Source organism: Hippopotamus amphibius, chromosome 7 (assembly GCF_030028045.1).
Source record: "Hippopotamus amphibius kiboko isolate mHipAmp2 chromosome 7, mHipAmp2.hap2, whole genome shotgun sequence".
NCBI classification, from domain to species: Eukaryota; Metazoa; Chordata; class Mammalia; order Artiodactyla; family Hippopotamidae; genus Hippopotamus; species Hippopotamus amphibius.
In genome coordinates, this window is record NC_080192.1 from 89,231,672 (window position 1) to 89,252,498 (window position 20,827).

Below are 20,827 nucleotides of genomic sequence, written 5' to 3' on the forward strand. Positions count from 1 at the left end.
AATGCAGAAGGCATATAAAATCATTAATTTCCGTATTCCTGGTGAGCAGCATTATAACAATATCCTATTGTAATGAATCAATCAATCAGGTAGGGAGTTAACTGGTATGTGTCTAGGAGTGCGCTTTAAAGGATGCAAGAGAATTATAAGACCTCCTTCCTTCTGGAGCTAACAATTTAGTTGATGATATGTATGTAAATAGGAGACAACTCAAGAATAAGAGGAAAGCATATACAATGAGGAGCTAATTGCAGGAAGAGCCTATGACTTCTTAGATTGCTTTGAAAAGCAAAGATGAACCCTATCTTTGTAACATTTCTATATCATTTACCACCCCTCCCCCTCACTGCTGTTTTGGACCCTCTCTTTATTGTGTCTGGGTCATTGCAATAATTAATCTTTTTCTTCTTGCCTCCTGTTCCTCCAAATCATTTCCACTTTATTACCAGGCTGAGCATGAGGGTCACTTTATAATGGTCAAAGGTACACTCCACAATGAAAATACAACTCCTGTTAACATTTGTGTGAGTAACTATGCCTGAATAAAGCACCAGGACGAAGTAGTTTCATGCAGAATTTCTTTCAGACCTTTAAGAGACAAACTAGTCTTATGCTATTTAAACTGTCTCAGAGAAGAGTGAAAGAAGGAAACCAAACCATAACAATTATAACACATTCAGACCAACCTCACTTTGAGTTTAAGAAAAATGCTTCATGAAAACTAGCAAATAGTATACAGCATAACATTAGAATAATAATACACAATAACCAAGTGAGGGCTCATTCCCAGTATTGAAGGATGGTTTAATATTGTAAATTATAAATCTTTTAAATATATTTCATGATATCAATGAGTCAAAGAATGTAAACCTTCTGATCGCTTTGAGATCAAAGGTATTTGATAAAAATTTAATATTATGTATAAAAATAATAGCTGTTAAGTAGGATAGGAAGCCATTTATTTAACATGATTAAAATGATTTTTTTCTCAAAATAAGCACCAGTATCATGGTGAAATGGTAGAAGAATTTCCATTAAATTTTGAAACAAAACAATGAGCCTGTTCTCAGCACTATTATTTAATGTTCTGGAGTAATATTGGAACTCAATTCAAGGCAATGAGACATAAAAATAAGAAGTGTACATATTGCAAAGGAAACAAAATTACTCTTCTTTGTAATTAGTATGGTTACATGCCTCTAAATTTCAAAAGAGTCAGCTGAGAAAAATTAGAAATGAGTGCATTTTGAAGTGGTCAATTATGAAAATATGTATAAAAATTAGTAGCTTTTTTTGTATTTTAGCATATAATAATGTATTTGAAAATATAATGAGAGAAAATAATCCTATTTGCAAATGCAGCAAAATCATAAAACTTTAATCAGAACCCCTTTAAAGACAACTGTAAAATTTTACCAATGGACATCAGAGAAAACTTAAAATCAGTGAAGAGCTATAATTTATTCTTGGTTAAAAATTGCAGTAGGGTAGAGGTTGCTTTTCCAAATTAACTGACAAACTCAATGTAATTTCCTCAAAAGTGGGGGAAGGTATAAGGACTTAGCAACGTGTCCTTGCAGGTGAAATTCAGAATGGCTTGGAAAATCCTATAAAAAGAAGAGTGATTACCATCATGTGGTAAAGCGTGATAAGGCTTTAGTCACTAAAAGGAGGAGCACTAGTCCAGAATAGACAAGCCAATCAATGCTATAGCTTAGAGAATCCAGAAATAGATCCCAAATACATGAAAATTTAACTCAAGATTAACAGCCATCTTATAAATCTGTAGGGAAAGATAGGCTGCTAGCCAGCTGGCAAATGAAACTAAGGCAGATTGCTGCCTTATCCTTTCAACAAGATAAATCCCTGATTTGTCAAAAATTTAAACATGAAAAGGAGATTCGTATAGGTATTTAGAAACATAAATTAATACTTTGATGCCTTTGTGTTGGAAGGAAAGATCTTGTCCAGCATGGGAAGTCTGAAATCATGATGACAAGTATTGACAGATATGATTACATTAAAATCCAAAATCTGCATTTTTATAAACCACCCCACCAAACTAAAAGACAAAGTATGGGGGAAATATTTGCAACATCTGTGACAGTCAAAAGATTCATATCTTAGTAAGTCAGAAAGAGAAAGACAAATATTGTATGCTAACTCATATATGCGGAATCTAAAAATGGTACTGATGAACTCAGTGACAAGAACAAGGATGCAGATGCAGAGAATGGACTGGAGAACTCGAGGTTTGGGGGGGGCGGGGGGTGAAGGGGAAGCTGAGACGAAGCGAGAGAGTAGCACAGACATATATATAGTACCAACTGTTAAATAGATAGCCAGTGGGAAGTTGTTGTGTAACAAAGGGAGTCCAACTCGAGGATGGAAGATGCCTTAGAGGACTGGGATGGGGAGGGTGGGGGGGACTCGAGGGAGGGTGGGGGGGGAGTTGAGGGAGGGAATATGGGGATATGTGTATAAAAACAGATGATTGAACTTGGTGTACCCCCCAGAAAATAATAAATAAATAAAAAAAAAGATTCATATCTTTACGGTAAAGGGAGGTATTACAAATCAATATAAAAAAGATAAGCATCACAGTAGAAAAATGAACTGAGAACCCAGTTTACAAAGGAAGATATTCAAGAGACTGTTAAATGTAATTAAAAATGCCAGTCTTACTAGTAATCCAAAAAAGAACAAAACAAAAGTAGAGGATTTTCCTTTTAACCCATCTGATTGCCAAGGATTTTTTTTAAACCTCAACAATATTCAGTCTGGGGAAAGGAGACGAGAACTGGGAACTCCAGTACAATTGGCAGAAGTGTAAATTGGCTTAGTGTTTTGGGGAAACGGATGTGATAAATATATAAAAACTTATACTGCGCACCCTTTGACTCAGTCATTTTCATTACCAGGCATTTATGTTAATTGCCTAAACAAAAATTTATAAAGATACTTATTTCAGGGTAGTTTATCATATTTTGAAAATAAAGTGTCCACTGGGATTAGTTAGATAAATTACGATATGCCCATTCATTGGCATATTATGCAGTTGTTTAAAGGTTGCTGTGTATTTATAGGTTCAATAACATGAAAAAAATCTCCAAGACACATTGATGAGCTAAAAAAAGCAGCTTATGAAGCTGATTATGCAGCATTGTTTACAATAGCCAAGGAATAGGAGCAACCTAAGTGTCCACTGATGGAAGAATGGATAAAGGAAATGTGGTACTTATATATGATAGAATATTATTCAGCCATAAAAAAGAAGGAAGTCTTATCATTTGCAACAACATGGATGGACCTTGGGGGGGTTATGCTAAGTGAAATAAGTCAGACAGAGAAAGACAATACTATGATCTCATTTATATGCAGCAATGAAAAAAAAAAAAAACCCAAAACCTCAAAAACCAAAAACCAAAAACCAAAAAATTCAAACTCAGATATACAGAACAGATTGGTAGCTGCCGGGTAGGGGGCAGAGAGAAATGTGGTCAAAAGGTACAAACTTCCATACATAAAATAAGTAATCCTGGGGATGTAATGTACAGCATGGTGACTATAATTATTAATATGGTATTAATATTAATACTATAGTTATTAATATTGTAACATATTTGAAAGTTGCTGAAAGTGTAGATCTTAAAAGTTCTCATCACTAGAAAAGAAATTGTAACTATGGGAGGTGCTGGATGTTAATTAGGCACGTGGTAATCATTTTGCAATACACAGATTTTTTTTTTAATTGAAGTATGGTTGATTTATAATGTGTTAATTTCAGGTGTACATCAAAGTGATTCAGTTACACATATAATACATGCAAAGATTGAATTACCATGTTGTACACCTGAAACTAGTGTGAAGTTACATGTCCATTATGTCTCAATTTTTTAAAAAGCTGCTTATGTGGTACAGTCCCATTTATATACTGTTTTATATATTTTATATAATTATATTATACACTAATTATATAGTCTGTATATTTACATACATGCATATGTATATGCATGCCTAGAGAGATTACTGAAAGGATTTTTAGTGGTTGTCTCTGGGGATGAGATTTTGCACGAAACCCACTTTTTCCTTATGTTTTTTCATATTGCTTAATTTTTCTACATGGCTCTGTACTTTCTTTGTAATCTACTTTCTTTTCAATGCCACTTTAATTTAAAAAAAGATGACAGGCAGAGCTGAGAATTGCTCCAGCAGCTGCTAAGATTCCTGAACGTTCATTCTGAAAAGCAGTCTACCTTTGGGGCACATGGCCTTGCTTAGGAGACAGGGATGCTCTTGAGTCAGGTTCCAAGAGAGAAATAGTTAAGAAACTTCAGAGTTGAGGAAGGGAGGGCCACTGTTAGAGTCAGCCGGGAAGCTTTTTAAAAATCCTATAGCCCTGGGACTTCCTAGGTGGTGCAGTGGTTAAGAATCTGCCTACCAATGCAGGGGACATGCATTAGATCCCTGCCCCAGGAAGATCCCATGTGCCGCAGAGCAACTAAGCCTGTGCGCCACAACTATTGAGCCTGAGCTCTCGAGCCCGTGAGCCACAACTATTGAGCCCAGTGCCTCAACTACTGAAGCCTGTGAGCCTAGAGCCTGTGCTCTGCCACAAGAGAAGCCACCAAAATGAGAAGCCTGTGCACCACAAGGAAGGGTAGCCCCCACTCACCGCAACTAGAGAAAGCCTGTGTGCAGCGACAAAGACCCAACGCAGACAATTAAAAAAAAAAATCCTGTAGCCCAGACTGCACCGCTGTCCAGTGAAAGGGGCAACTCTGCCTGGGCCCAGGCATCTGCATTTTTAAAGCTCCCGCATGATTTTGACGTGTTGAGAACTACTGGACCAGACCAAAAGCTGGAGCTCTATCTGCTCCACAAGGTTCTGGGGACTCTCTCATCCCTGACCAGAAGGCTTGTTGGGGCAGCGGAGGAGAAGGGTTGGGGGACCAAGACAGGGAACAATTCTGAAATACACCAGAGGTGTGGCAAGGCCTGGGTTGTGTTACAGAGGCTTTGGGTTAAACTGAGTCCTTTAGGAAGAGGGTATAGTGTGTGGGTAGGTGAACAGGCATGGTGCTGACCATTTTCCCCACCACGTGTGGTTCTATTTTTATCCTTTTTAGGGTTACAGAACTGGCTACACATACCGCTACCCCTTTGTTCAAGAGAAAACCAAACACAAAAGCGAGGTGGAGATTCCAGCCACGGTCACAGCCTTCGTGTTTGAGGAGGATGGCACCCCGGTGCCCACCCTGCGGCAACACGCCCAGAAGCAGCAGAAGGAGAAGACCCGCTGGCTCAACACGCCCAACACCTACCTGAGGGTCAACGTGGCCGACGAGGTCCAGAGGAGCATGGGCAGCCCCCGGCCCAAGACCACAGTAAGGAGGGCAGAGGGGGCTCCGCTGGGGAAATGGGGGTGGGGAGGGAGAGGGCCTGGCCACCGCTGTGTGGTGCGGGCGAAGCCGCTTTGAAAGGGGAGGAGCGCAAACCTCCCTTGGGCCTGCACTCCTCCTGTCGCCCCTTAGGACTTCCTATTGGGCATCTGGGAGCAGCTGCTCATGCCTACAGAGCAGGTCGCCTGTTTCTTTCACCACTGTGCTGAGTTTTTGGGTCCAGAGGGTGGCTGGACCAGGTCGCTCCCAGCAGCATGGTAGCTGTTTGCACCCACATCTGGAAGGGGCTTCTGGGAAGTTCACAGGATGGGTACCCAACGTTTGAACTGACCATCTGATGCAAAACCGGGAGGTGGGTGGGATGTACTTGCTTCTATTTCCTTGTCCGCTCCCTTTTCAACCCTTTCCTGTAGAGAGGTGCTTGCTTTAGGCATTACATATTTAAGACCTGCCCACAGATTGAGTTTTTACAAACTTTATGCTCTTTTCCTCTCTCTCCCACATACACACAACCCTGACTCTTCATTTGATTTTCACCAGCAAAGTAGCTGGCAGCCAAATAGAATAGCTCTTCATTAAAACAAAACAAAATGAAGCCCTACAAATTAACATCCACAAGTCATCTAATACTAAAATGGAAGTGGCCACCTGTCTGTCAAAGCTGGTCACCAAGGCTCTGTCCCTTCTCTTAAATGTTCTTTATGGCCATTGATCTGGGGCCTTTCTTTGGTTGCTGGGTCATTTGCTGCCCATCTCTGCTCTGGGAGACAGACATCAAAGAGGCCCAGGAGGAGGGAACGTGTTTGTCTAGGCTTGCTGACCTTCCCCGTAGGCTGGTCGGCCCAGATCTCATGGGGTGGACCACTGGGGTGGACGGAGAGCCATATGACTTTGCTTTACCCACCGGGCCTTGTGTGTGTTCAGTGGATGAAGGCTGACGAGGTGGAGAAATCCAGCAGTGGCATGCCCATACGGATTGAAAACCCAAACCAATTTGTGCCTCTCTATACCGACCCCCAAGAAGTGCTGGACATGCGCAACAAGGTAAGCTGGTAGCTAATTCCCTCCCGTCTCTTCTCCCTCCAATGCAGGTTGGGGGTCCACAGGATGCACCTGACCTACCAGCATCCCAGAGGCCTCTTATGGGAAAGAAACTACCATTTATTGGCCATATTGCAGGCACAGTGCTCAGTGCTGTGCTTTTGCAGTCCTGTGTAACCCTCTAATAGAGAGCTGCTAGCTTTAGACATTAGATGTGTCTAAGAGACCAGTCCCCAAATGGAATTTTTACAAATTTTATGCTCTTTCCCTTCGGCATCCTTTATGTTTATTTCTCTACCTTTGCTTTACAGTTCACTCACTTTTATTGCTAATGTTACTTTAAAAACTTAACTTGTGACAGACCACCTCCAATAAGTCAGGTATGCTCACAGAACAGTGTTTCAGCGTGTGGTCCTCTGAAATGCAGGTTCCTGGGTCACCCGCATCCCTCTTCCCACGGGACTGAGATTCAGTGTGTGGGGGATGGCGCCCCAGAAATCTGTAGCTTAAACCAATTCCTCAGGGACTGCATAGGAATATTAAAAATTGAGACTCTCCCTCAAGGACCTACTATAGCTTGTTTCACTCTTCATGTCTTACAACGACCTGCTCAGAGTTACCGTGAATCTGGTGTTTTACATAAACCACTCGTTCACTGCGGAGCAGACATGGAGGCTGTCTCAGAGTGGACGTGGTGTGTTCCGTCCACACCACTGGGCGGCCTTTCTAGTGGGCCCGGGGGATGCTCCGTCCCTACGCCGCACCCTGATGCTGGACAGCCAGCTCACTCCCCCGCTCCCTTTCCACACAGATCCGAGAACAAAACCGACAGGACGTGAAGTCGGCAGGGCCCCAGTCCCAGCTGCTGGCCAGTGTCATCGCTGAGAAGAGCCGAAGCCCGGTACAGGAGACGCTGCCCCTTTCTGGAGGGGAAATGTGTTTGTCTTCTGGGTCTGCAGTGCCCGGGGCTGGGCGGCAGGACCCCTGAGTCCTTATGTGCCCACTTGCCCCTGCTGTGATCTTGCGCCCTGGCGCTCTGGCTGCGGAACAGATGCTGTGAGGACTGGGGACAGTGTCTCATTGCCCTCCATGGGCACCGGGTGGGGGAGGAGCAGCCCAGCCTGCCCATGGGAGTGAGTTCCCCATGGAACTCCCCTCTGCCTTCTGTGTGTGCCCCGCAGAGTGGGCTCACAGGAGCACGGCTGGCCACTCCCAGCACTCCAGACCTGTGTGCCCTGAGCGGTCCTGGCCTCCGTGCACGGACGTGGCCTCATCAGGCCATAGCTCTGGGGAGAGGCTCACGTGCTTTCAGAGGGCAGACATGTACCTAAGGACTGGTACTCCTACAAGATGGGAAGGGGCAGCGAGTTGCCCACACAAACCCACAGAGTTAGAAAAGATAAAGTTGTTTCCACGCTTGAGATAGAACAGTGTTCGTTTAGTGCTTAGCAAAAGGGGTGAAGGTCAGAATTCTGGCTTGTGTTGGAAATCACCGCTGCTTATTGCAAAGTAGCAATGGCATCTTCCTTAGCAGTAGGGGGTGGGGAGGGCAGGGGATACAGGGACCATTCCCCTCTGCAGAGCAGACAGGGGTGATGTTATGATTTCAGATTGCGCTGCAACCCACAAGGCGGGTGCCCCTTGGCAGGGGAGGTGTGACGTGTATGTCATCACCTCCACCCCACCTCCGCTCAGCCAAGAGGAGGAACGTCAAATGTGCTGCAGGGTCAAGGGTAGAAATACCCCATGATGATGGGGGGAGGGGAGAGTTCAATACAACGAGCAAAATTGTTAAAAACTCTGCCATTTATACCAAGGACTCTCCTTGGAGTCCCTCTTCTCGGGATCCTGGTCTTGGACTCTCTTTCAAACCCCATGATTCCTCAAGATAGGCCCAGAGCTGCCTTCCTTTGGAAGGAGCCCACGGGCCCATCATCAGAGGACTTGACGGGCCAGGGACAGGTGGCCCAGAGAGTGTGGTGTGGGCCAGCTGCCCCGGCTCACCTCCCCTGGGGGCCACTTTCTCTGGCTCCTCGGCTCCAGAGCACTGAATTCCCAAAGGCCAACATGAGGATGCTGCGTTAGGATAAAGGACTGTGGAGTCAGAACTTTAGTCTCTGTCCTGAGCTGGTGGGGTCAGAGGATTCCCAAAGCCTACACAGGGCCCAGCTGGTGAGCTCCCCAGAACCAGGGCTTCCCCAGAGGTGGTGAAACACAGTGATTTTGCCAATGTCCCTGCAGGGACCTGCAGTACAGGCAAGTTGAAGATCCAAGATTCAGGAGCTTGGTCTCCTTGCAATTTATGACTGTGTGCAAAACAGGACTAACAGTTTGGACGGAGAATGCCAAAGCCGCTGTGTGTTTTGCATATGACTTACTGCTGTGTGCCATGGCTTGTGCTGCTGGTGCGGGATGGTGGGCCAGGTGGTGGGGAGCGGCGGGCATGAAACCGACTGAGCCAATGCTTTGCTTGCGGGGTTTTGGCTGACGGACTGTGGGCCGCCGACTGTATTCGCGTAGTGACAGCTCGCAAGCATCCACAGGAGAGACTGCAGTAAAGGTGTGTCTTCCTTCTGCTTGGGAGCATCCTTTGATTTTATTTCTGGGGCAGACGGAGGACCCCCTGCATTCATCCAGGCGGTTGCAGAGAATCCGGGTCTGGGGGTGAGGTAGCCGTGGGAAGGAGTGAGCAACCCCTACCCGAGGCCCCGAGCTGTTGCCATGGAGCTGCATGCCACACTGTCCCTAGCAAGACCACTGGCAGCCACATGAGTCTGAAAGGAAACTCGGGCCTGGGCCTCAACCCTGGCGTTCAGAAGGCAACACCCTCTGTGATTAACTTTCAGTCCACAGAGAGTCAACTGATGTCCCAGGGCCAGGCGGATACCAAAGACGAGTCCGAGGAGACGGCGCCCAACCCCTTCAGCCAACTCACAGACCAGGAGCTGGAGGAGTACAAGAAAGAGGTGGAGAGGAAGAAGCTAGAACTCGATGGTAAGTAACCCCGGGGCCCCAGCGCTTCAGGACCTCCCAGGGGGGAGGGGGGAGCTCAGGGCACCCGCAGAGGCAGCAGAGCAACCCGCAGCCCTCACTCCCCGCCTGCAGCCCAGACTCTGTTCCTTCCTGCCTGCCGGGGACCCAGGGCTCAATCCAACCTTGTCTCATTTTCATTTTCAGTCATTTGCTTCTCTCTGTCTCTTCTCTGTCATGTCCTCAACTTGACCTTCCTGCCCCATCACCAAAGAATATTCTTCTTCAGCATGCTAATCACATCGGTGCCCCTCAGGGCTCGGGCCTGGCAGCTGCACAGTGAAGCCACGACCCCACCGACCCTTCACCTGGAAATAAGGCGTTAATCCATGAGGAGTGCTTAGAATAGTGCCTATAAATATGGCCTAGATCAGAAAACAGCAGACAAATGTTAGCTGTAATAATATGACCCTTACATTAGCGATCATCCTTATTGATGGTCAGATTTGGTATAAACTGCTTAGCCTGGCAATCAGAACTGAGTCCTTTATGTCAGAACCTCAATCAAGCCCATCTCTCCACGCTGACTCCAAAATAGTCATACTCCTGAGAGCTTGTCCACGCCTTTGTCCATTCCTGGCAATTTCTCTTCCTGGCTAGCCCGATCCAATATTGTCTACACTTCAGGCTCTGTGGCAAACCCCCCTCCAGCCAGGAAAGCCCTCTCTGTGCCCCACGTGGAGCTGTCCCTTCTCTGCTTCAAGTGCACTTGGGGTCTGAGACACAAAATCCAGCTCTTGGCTTTATCCACCAGGCAAAGCTTTCGTTCCCTCAGGGCAGAGCTTTCTTCCATGGCCCCCCTCCCAACCCAGAGTCAGCCACCTTCCTAGGTACAGAGGCCCTAGAAGAACCCTCGCTGGCTTGCTTGGAGTTGGCTTGCTTGGAGTTCTCAGGTGCCAATGGAAAAAGCAGATAGAAAAATATGGCGCTTTTTTGTCTCTAGAGATTGTTTGCAGCGGACGTGTACATTAGATAAATGATAAATAAGCTGCATGCAAACAAATCGTGGGCGGGAGTTCCCCTGCAGTCTTGCCACATCAGAGGTAACATAGTCCATTTGAGGATGTCCTTTGATGGAGAAAATGGAACAGGACTCTGACTCCTCCCATCTGCCTCCCCTGGGATATAGCAGAAGATTATTTAAAAAGTTAGAGGAAGCAGCTAACTCCAGCCAGGAGAAATGAGGACCAAGCAGAAGAAAGCAATTAGTTTAAAGCTCTCTCTCTGCCCATCTCTCCTCTGCTTGACCTCTATCCTGAGCTGGTTTTCTGTATTTTCAGGAGAGAAAGAACCCACCCCAGAGGAGCCTGGCTCACCTGCAAAGTCTGCACCTGCTTCTCCAGCTCAGAGTCCAGCCAAGTCAGAGACGAAGAGCCCCGCGGGCTCTCCCTCCAAGTCTGTGGACGGTAAGTTGAGCTGAGCAGCTGGGAGGGAGGGGGCGCCTCCACAGGCCGAGAAAGGGGTCTGCATAGAGGGCGAGCAGGTGTGCACTGCAGGGCCCCTGCCTTTCAACAGATGTTGCCCCCCTACCAGAAACTCTTTCCCCTCTGCTATTTCTAGGGAACCTGAAATAGGGGTTACCAATTTTAAGCTTGTTCCATTCACAAGCTGTGACAGTACACTTTCTGGGTTAAGCCGGGTCTCAGCAATGCTGAATAAGTTAATGGTTGACCTACAGCCTCCTCATCTCTCACTCAGGCCAGGTTGGCTGATGGGTCTTTCTAGATGCACCAGCTCAGTGCTCAGGCTTTGATGTGCACAGGGATCACTTAGGGATCTGGTTAAAATGAAGATTAAAATGTGAAAATGAAGATGCAGTAGTAGGTCTGGGGTGGGACCTGAGACCCTGCATTTCCAGCAAGCCCCCAGGTGAGGCGGATGGTGTCATTCTCAACCTTGACTGCATGTTGGGATTCCCCGGGGAGCTTTACAATCCCTGTTGCCTGCCGGGGTCCCACCCCAGTGGTTTCTGAGTACAGTGGTCTAGCAGTGGGGGCGGGGGAGTGCAGCCTGGAGTTGTAAGATCTTTCCAGGCGAATCTAATGTGTAGCCCAGGTTGAAAACCACTTCATTAGGAGCTAGTTTAGAGAACTGAGTGCTAGACACAACTGCTAACTGATAACAACTCAACAGCTGATTTTAGAAAATCAGATAATCTCCATGCCTCCGTTTCCTTGTCTGTCACATGGGGCTACAGTTATTTTCCCTTTTGAAGGTTCTTATATACATAAGGTAAGGTATGGAAAACGTACTTGGAAAGAGTAAAAGCATGATTTAAATATAAAATCTAATTGTGGTTATGATTAATAATATACGTATATTGGATAATATTATAGTCCAAACCTCCTGGATCATGAAAGGGTCTTTAATGAGCTCCTGGAATCATTCCGGGGCATGAACCCTCCTTCCCTGGGTACCACCCCCTGCCCCAGCCCTCACCAAGGAGGGCTGGACCCCATGCCAACAGTCCCTCCGTAAGTGAATCGCTGCCTTGAGCACAGGCCCAGCGTTGCCAGAGGAAACCCATCTGCTTGAGGCCAGAGCCCCACGTGGATGTCCCATGACTGTGTCCATTGTGTCTCATCGTGGTGTTGTCAACCTGTCTCCACAATGTCTTCCTTTCTCTTCCCATTTGTGCCTTCATCAAAGGAGTTTCCTCTGATTCTGAATACTTATCTCTGTAGTAAGTATAGAGAGGCCGTTTACTAACTCACTCCAACATGTGCAATGGGGGTGGGAGGACTTTTTCAAAGGAAATGTGTTTCTCCTCAGTTTTTTCTTTTGCAGCTCACAGCCCTGCCTTTGGAAGGTTTCCTGACCATAAAGGTCATGACCAACTCCACATGTGCTGTGCATGGTCTAGGTATCCCTCTAGGATAGACACACATAGGACATACTCGTGCACCAACACACTCCCGTACTCACACGGGACATGCCACTCACAAGCAACAAGCCCTTATAGTGAATGGGCTGTGAGGCCAGCTGCTGAGTGCCCCCTGTGCTGGAGGGCTTGTGGCCCTCAGGAGCACATCTGCACCCCCCTTTCCTAGTGCATGGGCCCCTGTAAGGAGCCCGTGACCCCTTCTAGGGCTGGGAGCCAGAGCCTGAATGGCCTTGGGGACCAACTGCCTTATCGGGATGCAGAGAGCACCTGGCCTGACTCCATCTGCAACATTGCTGCACCAGCTGCAGGAAGGCGAGCCCGCAGGAGTGGGACAAGGGATGGGAGCCCCTTGGAGTGACCTCTGCTATTCAGTGGAACAGAGGGTGGAAGGAGGGGGGTGTGAGGGGTGGGACCACTGCTTTCCCACCGCCTGACATCGTTCCCACTGCAGCAGGATCCCTTCTTCTCTCTGGCGCAAATCTGTGCTCCATGGAGAGGCACACCTCAGTTGGGTTGTTAGAAAAAGAGTCTTCCTATAACATAGAGTTGGGTGTGTGAACCTCCTTGGAGCCACCCTGTGTGATGGGGCACCAGCTGGAACTGTCTGGGATGACCGGTGTGCAGCGGAGCTAGGTGGCCTTGGCCAGCTGCCCAGTGACTTACTCAGCTCTTCAGGGCGACAGGGCTGCACCCCACCCCCCACAAGCGGCATCTGCACTTTTACATGTAGTTCACCCATCAGATCAGGAAGGGCTTTTTCACCATTTGTCACCATGCTCTCAAATCCTCTTGTGCTAAGTCACCTCAGTGTCACACCTCATCTGTCTCCCTGACTCCTACACCCTCAGCCTCTCTGAAGGAGTCTTCCCAGTCCTTTTCCCTCACATCTGGCCATCTCTGTCATCACCTTCTCTGTGACTGGCTCCTGACTGCCCCTGCCCCTGCTCACTCCATCCCCTCGGGGCCCCTCTGGAGCACTGGCCAAGCCTGCAAAGAAATAGCCCTGCATTCAACATCAGAAGATCAGCTCTGTCACTTACAAATTTAGCCATCTCAAATAAGTTACATAACAACACTGCAGAATGGGGGATTAACATGAATCCTTGCCTTTCCTAACTCACAGCGTTGTTATCAGGATAAAATGAGCTCATAAATACAAAGGGACCTTGTAATGTGCTTTCATAAGTGAGTTCGCATTGTATACTGTGTTCTCAGGACTGTGAAAGATACTATGCTGCTTGCTGTTTTAAGCCACTATGTCTTGGAGTGATTTGTTATGCAGAAGTAGATAATTATTAAATTATAGCACTTAATGAGAACTGGTTTATGGAAGTTAGTTCTTCTGTGGGTTGACTAGGCTCAGTGGGATGGTTCTTCTGCTCCACTGATGTCAGCTGGGGCTGCAGTCATCTGGGTGCCTAAGCTAGAACTTCCAAGATGGTGCACTCACATGTCAGGTGCCTTGGCAGAGGCAACTGGAAGGCTGGGCTCAGCTGGGACAGTGGAATGGCTGGGCCTCTTTCTCTGTCTGTCTGTCTGTCTGTCTCTCCATGTGATTGTAGGTCCTCTCCGTGTGGCCTCTCCATCTGTGTTTCCATCAAGGTAGTTGGATTTTATACATGGTGCCTTAAGGCTCCCCAAACTACAAAAGCAGAAGCTGCTAGGCCTTCTTAATTCTTGGGCCTGAGGCTGGCTCAGTGGCACTTCCTCTGCATTCTGTTGGTTCCTCCGAGCCACAGGGCCAGCCCAGATTCAGTGTGGGAGGGGACCACACTCGAGTGTAAAATTGGTATATTGATAGTAGGTTTAGAGAAGGGCAAAATCACTGTCCAATGTCAAGGGAGGCTTGAACCAGACCTTGGGGAGATGTATACTTGGATTGACAGAGTGGGCTGTCCAGGGAGTGCCATTTCTGGAACAGGACATTGGAGGACTGAGAGACAAGTGTTTGGATGCTGAAGGATAGTGAGAAATGCAGTCTGAGAGGTAGGCACCCAAACAAGCTCAGCACCTCCCTACCAGAGCACCTCCCTTCCTCCTCCAGCCTCTGCAAGCCTTTCAGCTCTTTCTGAGCCACAAGGATGTGGATATGGACCCTGGCTGCCAAGTCCAGTCTTGTTCCAAATCCATTATCCCTATTCCTCATGCTTCCTGGCCACCATCCTTGGATAGAGCCCCAATTTGCCAGCCTCCACCGCATTCCATCCACCCTGCACCTGTCTCCTACTCCCAGAGCTCCAAGTGCCCCATCTAGGAGAGAAAGCCAGTGGTTCTTCTCAGGGGATGCTAGAAAGTGGGTTCCCATCTGCCGCAGCTCCTGGGGCCCTTCAAATAGCTGAAGACCCATGTAGTTCTGACCTTAATTGTCATGGGCTGTTGACAAAGGAGGGATCTGGGCTCTCAGAGGTGGTCCTTGATACTTTCCTTACTGGGGCCCGATATGTATTTATTTCTAGAGCCTTGACCTGCTGTCCATCCTCCTGGCCAACCGCACCCTCCCATGGTCTCTCTCCCCTCCAGCCGAGGTTGTGGTGACCTCAGTCTGGGACCTGACTCCTCCAGGGCCCATGGTGCCTCCCAGCTCCACTTTCCCTTAGCTGCTGCTCCCCGAACGACTAGTGGTATGGGAGCTCTGGGAGCTGCTGGGGGTGTGCTCGCTGTGGCCTCGTTTTCTGGGTGGGGAGAAGCACGCTGGGTGTGCTCTCCTAAGGCAAGACGCAGCAGGGCTGTGGTTGTGGGTGAGGCTGAAGGGGCGGGTGTGGGTGGAGGGCGCTGTTGGGGCGAGGATGCCTGTCACCCCAGGGCAGGAAACGGCACCTGGACAGAAGTGGGGAGCCCTCTACTCCTCGGCGGTGTTCATGGAGCTAGAAGGCAGGTAACAAAGTCACCTGGAGGGTGAGACCTGAGAAACACGTCCTCATGGGTCATCCAGTGAGGGGCCATGGGAGGTACCAGAGCCCAGGAGGCCGAGAGTGGGAGCAGGAGAACAGGTACAGGAGCCAGAGGCCAGCACACAGGGCTGCTGTTTGTTTACAAGGTTGGGTCCAGTTCAGCATAGGAGGCTCAGGCCGGGACGGAAGAAAGAAGATGAGGAATGGTGTTAGCTTGGTTAGAATAAAGCCACTCGTATGTTCACTTGTTCACTTATGCATTCAACCATTCATGCATTCCACAGCCATTTTTTTGAGTACCTCCTGGAAGCTAGTCACAGAAGTAATTAAACACAGTCTTGCCTGATTTATTTCAGTTTTGAGGGGGGAGATCGGCATAAAAAGGAAGTGATTGTTTTACAGTTACTGTGATGGAAATTTATCTAGTGGGGGCCAAAAGGAAGGAGTGACAAATTCTGCCTGGAAGCAGGGGTGGAACCAGGAGAGACTTTAAGGGGAGGGTAACACTCAGGCTGATTGATCACGTGGGTGAAGGTTGGGGACACAGAGGAGAGAGAGAAGGGCAGTCCAGACAGAGGGAAGCAGGCTGCAATGGCAGGGAGGGGTCCAGGGACCAGAGGGTTGATGAGGCCAAAAGCAGGTGAAGAGAGCAGAGGAGAGCAGTCAGGTGGAGGGTTGTGTCTGGACTGGTTTACTGTGTTCAAGAGGATGGCCGGTGATGACCATGGGAGTGCACGGTAGGAGGGAGGGCAGTAAGGCCCATAGGAATCAAGGGCATTAGAGGACTTGATAGCTGGATGACGGCAGGATGTGGACCAGACAGTAGGAAGAAAGGGAGCCGGGGCCAAGGTCTTCAGTACTGAGGGGACAGTCCTCAGGAGTTGTCAGAGAGGACTTTGGCTTGCCCAGATAAACTAGCCCATTCTAACTGTCCCCAGATTTACACCCCTCTGTCCCATCTTCCACGTAACCAGACATATCTCCAGTCTTTACCCCGTGAAGAACCCTAGCCTTTTCCCAAGATGTCTATCTTGCCCCGCTTTGTCTATAAGCGACACCAGTCCCACCTTCCCCAGTACCCACACTCCCGCCTTCTTGGGACGTGATATCACTCGCACTCACACACAAGCCCACCCACACACACCCCTCTCAGTTTCAAGCAGTGAAAAGAACACTAAGCTGGGACAGCAAGAAACTGAGGTCTGCCTGCTTTTACTCTTTTACTCAGTTTTCCTATCTGTAAAATGGGGTGGAGCTAGATGATCTCTCCCTTCCTTTCTACTTTTCAAAGCCTACGGTTTTAGAATTTTCCCCCCTCCCCACCCAGGCATTTCAAAGCTTGAGTGGAAGCAGGGTGGGGTGAAAGTGGGGAGGGGGAGAAAGGGTGCGAGGGTCTCCTTTCTGGCCTTGAACAGGGTGGCGATCTGTGGGGTCCACCCTCTCTCTGCCTGCCCCTCTCTGCCTACTGGGAAGATACCCCCCATTTTTCAAAAGCTCCTCACTGGTGTAGGAAATGAAATGGGTATGAAAACATGTCATTTCCGTATTTTTACTGGGGAAACTGAACCAGTTGCCTCCCCTGAGCTGTCCTCAACACCGCCCTCCTCTCCCTACAGCCTCACTGTAGCCCACAACTCTTCCCTTGTTCTGTCAGTACCCAGGAAAGCTCCCAACCTGGCCCTCGCTGGGCTGCTGCCCTGTTCAGAGATCATTACCTCCTGACATTTGTAGACAGGAGCCCAGAGCCCCTGGGCTGCCAAGGGCCCGTTCTCTCCTGCTTGGGAGAGAACCCTGCCTACCCGCTTCCTCTTCCAATGTCAGCCCACCCCCTCATTGCTCTAGACTTCCTTCATAGAATTGCCTAGCAATGGTTCCGTGAGCCCCAGGTTGAAGCTCTCACCTGAACGAAATCTCATGGGTCATGTCTTTGGATTTTTTCTAGAAGACACTAAGAAGACGGAGACAAGCCAAACCACCACAGAGCCAGAAACAACGCAGCCCGAAGGCGTGGTGGTCAACGGCAGGGAGGATGAGCAGACGGCAGAGGACGTCCTCAGCAAAGGCCTCAGCCAGATGACCACCACCGCCGACACGGACGTCGATACCTCGAAGGACAAAACCGAATCCGTCACCAGCGGCCCCATGTCCCCAGAGGGCTCGCCTTCCAAGTCTCCCTCAAAGAAGAAGAAGAAATTCCGCACCCCATCCTTCCTGAAGAAGAGCAAAAAGAAGGAGAAAGTGGAGTCCTGATTCGCAGCCCCACAGGGCTCCCATCTGCGCCCTCCCCGCCCCCCTTCTCCCATCTCTGTCCCTGGAAGCACGGACCGAGGAGGGGTCGGATAGGCCCTGGATCACATTCTGATGGGAAGCTTAGCGATTGCCCTGCCAACCCCTCATTTCACAGTTGCCCCACGGAAATCAGGTGACTTGCCCAAGGTCACACAGCTAGTTTGTGGCAGAGCCTGCACTAGAATTCAGGTCTCCTGGCTCCCAGGCCAGTGCCCTTTCCACTACGCGACACTGCCTGGCTGTGGGCCGCCCTCGTGAGGATGCTGCCCCGATCTGAGCCCAGGGCAGGGGGCCAAAGGCGGCCGCAAGCCCTCACAACTCAGACCCAAATCAGACAGGTCGAGGCCTCCCTGAGCAAGGTCCTTGTCCTTGCGGGGACCCAGTCTCCTGCTGACGGAGCTGTCACTACGTATAGAAATCTCTCTTCTCTGTGCCATGGGGTAACTGCCCTGCTGCGCACGGCGACCACACAAGCGGACCCATCCCCTCCACTGGAAGTTAATCCTTGTTCCCAAGGGCTCATGGCTTAGCTCGTGCTTCCCCAACCACTAACCCTGAGCTTTCTTCATGGAACCTCTGGAACGAGGCCGGAACTGTTGTAAGAGCGGGCAGACCCGAGGGCAGCCCGGTCAGCCATGGGGTGGAGGGATGGGTTGATCAATAGCAGAAGCCAGGAACTTGACCCATTTGAATCGTGCATCTCAGGCGCTTCAAAACTGAAACCAAATTTAGCTTAGAAAAACCTTATCTCATGTGCAGGGCCGAAATTTGGGGAAATTTCAGTCCTCTGTTGGCTTTGGGTTGTACAAGGAGGATCAGGACAGCACGGATATGCGATGCCTTTCAAGCATTGCCTGACACTCGGAGCAAGGCGACTCACCCTGTCTCCCCCCCGGTCCAGCATGAGGGGTCCCCTGACCTTCCCTTAAACCTAGAAGCTCCAGCTCACAGCCCGAAACTGGCATCTTACCCTTTACCTTGGCTCCTCTGAGTTCTGACTCAAGTCACTTTGGGTCCAGCAGAGGAGAATGAGGGGAGCCCTTTAGGATCAATCCTCTTGGACCAGCTCTCAGAGAAAGGCTTGGGTGTCCCCGGCCCTGTCACTGTCTGTCCATCCATCCTGGGTCCTGTGAGAAGTCACAGCTATTGTTTTAAATGCCATCCCTATCTTTTCATACTCTTCCCTGGGGCATTGATTTATAAGCATCATTGGCTCCTAAAAAATAGACAATCCATCCTCTTTAAAGCACAGTGTCTTCAAAGAATATTTTCCCTCTCTGCTCTGAATATTGTCAAAGTATTTTTGAAAGTTCTTAATCATAGTTTTCCATTTTTGAGCACTTACTACAGACACACACACACATACACACACTGTGCAGGCTTCACATACACTATATCTTTAACCCTCGCCATAATCCTGTAATGTGAGTGAGATTATTCTCATTGTATGGGTAAAAGAACTGATTCCCCCAAAGGATAATTGACTTGTTCCAGTGACTTGGCTAGAAAGATTCAGAGCCTGGATTTGAACCCAGGTCCATCCACGTCCAGAGCCTTTGCACTTAGCAGCTGTGATGATCAGAAAACTTTAACCCCCAAGGGTGGTGGTTTTAGTGTCCTGGACCATTTCATTTCTGTGCCTGCTCTCCACTGCACAATGTTAGCACTTGAAGCAAAGGTAGGAAACCACCCGTGGTTCTGCCCGATCAGTGCACAGTTAGTCCTGGTGAATGTGGGCTGTGGCGGGGCCAGTGTGGACCCGAGAGGCCAGAGACTTCTGCTTGGGGTAGGAAACACCATCATAGCTGGGCTGTTTCTAGAGAAGAAAGGAAACTGACACGTGACTAAGCAAAATCCAATACTGTGTGTCCCTAGAGCAGATTCCTAGCTGCTACCCAGACCCCCGTCTCTGTTTTGCTTCTGATCGAGTCTTGTGATGGATAACTCAAGTCAGAAAGTCTGTGATACAGGAAATGCCTTTCAAAGCCACTCCTTTGATGCCTTCTTTTAAAAAAAAAAGACTTCACAGTCATTCATTCATTCCAATATGTGTCAAGCATCCACTAAGCGGCAGGCATGATGCTGACATTAAAAGAAAACAATCGCCATGGCCGGAATAATGCGTGGCAGGCAGTGTTCAGAGAAAGGTAGAGTGGACACAACCACTGATGCAGCTCTTTGTGTTTGAATGGTTGTAGCTCAGAGATGATGTCGACGGACTCTTTGCTTTAAACAAATTTTGCAGGAGTTTATGCCACGGGGCCACCTCACATCCATCCATCTGTCCTTTCCTCATGCGTGCAAAAACCACACACGAGCTTTGGTCATGGGCCAGGCTTGAGGTGCCGGACGTCGTCCCTGCTCGGGGGAGGTTCCTACGTCTAGGAGGCAGGTAAACAAGTTACAGGATGGGCAAGGGTGCAGAGGCGGTGTAAGGAGGCATTGATTTACTATCTTCTGGGCCAGAGGAACTTTCCTGAAAGGAGTGATGGTTGAGTTAGGTTTTCAAAACAAAGAGGAATTTTCCAGGAGAACAAGAGGATTAGCAGGACATCGGTGATGAGGGAAGAACAGGTGCCAAAGCATGGAAGCGTGAAACGCCAAGATGCGGCCATGGAGTAATTCAGTGCTGCCAGGACAGAAAGTGTGAGGCGGACGATGGGGTTCACTTCGTGGGTGGGCAGGGGTGGATCATAAGGAAACTTGTAGAAGGTGTGGGGGAGCTAGACTTTATCACGGACAGGGTTTGGAGCTGCTGAAGGCTTCTGGTCAGGGTAGATCGTGAGCAGGTTGCATTTTAGAAAATTTCCTTTGGTGGCTGAGCGGGGAGAACGAGTGGAGGGGACAGCCCTGGAGGCGTGGAAAGTCTCCACGAGGAGGCCTTTCGGAAGCATCAGCACTGGAAAGGATTTGGTGGCCTGCCTGACGCTGCCTTTTCCTTTAGAGCAGATAGTGAGCTTGTAGGCCAGAATTCATTCCCGTACAATTCTTTGGATGAGGCATCTTAAGAGAGCTTTTCGACAAGGAGAGGGAGTATCCAAAGAGCTAGTGCTCAGTGCAGTTTCCGGTTCTGTTTCGTCTTGGCGGAGAGTTGCTGGGAGAGCTGTCGAGTCACCCTGCCCACTTCTCCTCCCCTTGTGTAGGATGTGGCTGGCATGGCTCCAGACTCGAGGCTGTGCGCTGAGTGCTGCTGAAGCAGATGTGGCATCCAAACGAGACCACAGTCTTTCAGGGTGAGAGGAAGGGACATATTCTCTGGCTCCGAATAAAAGTTGGCCAGTATCTGTCTG

The 20,827-nt window shown here is 48.8% G+C and overlaps 1 protein-coding gene across 1 annotated transcript in view; it reads left to right on the forward strand.

Moving 5' to 3' along the window:
* Positions 1 to 18,824, forward strand: part of ADD2 (adducin 2) — a 48,906-nt gene extending 30,082 nt beyond the window's left edge. Inside the window, exons 10-15 of the mRNA XM_057741765.1 lie at positions 5,130 to 5,387; positions 6,327 to 6,446; positions 7,255 to 7,344; positions 9,290 to 9,437; positions 10,754 to 10,879; positions 17,191 to 18,824. Coding sequence (XP_057597748.1) covers positions 5,130 to 5,387; positions 6,327 to 6,446; positions 7,255 to 7,344; positions 9,290 to 9,437; positions 10,754 to 10,879; positions 17,191 to 17,498 — 1,050 coding nt within the window. The 3' untranslated portion in view covers positions 17,499 to 18,824. The remainder of the gene's footprint in view (positions 1 to 5,129; positions 5,388 to 6,326; positions 6,447 to 7,254; positions 7,345 to 9,289; positions 9,438 to 10,753; positions 10,880 to 17,190) is intronic.
* Positions 18,825 to 20,827: the final 2,003 nt, after the last annotated feature.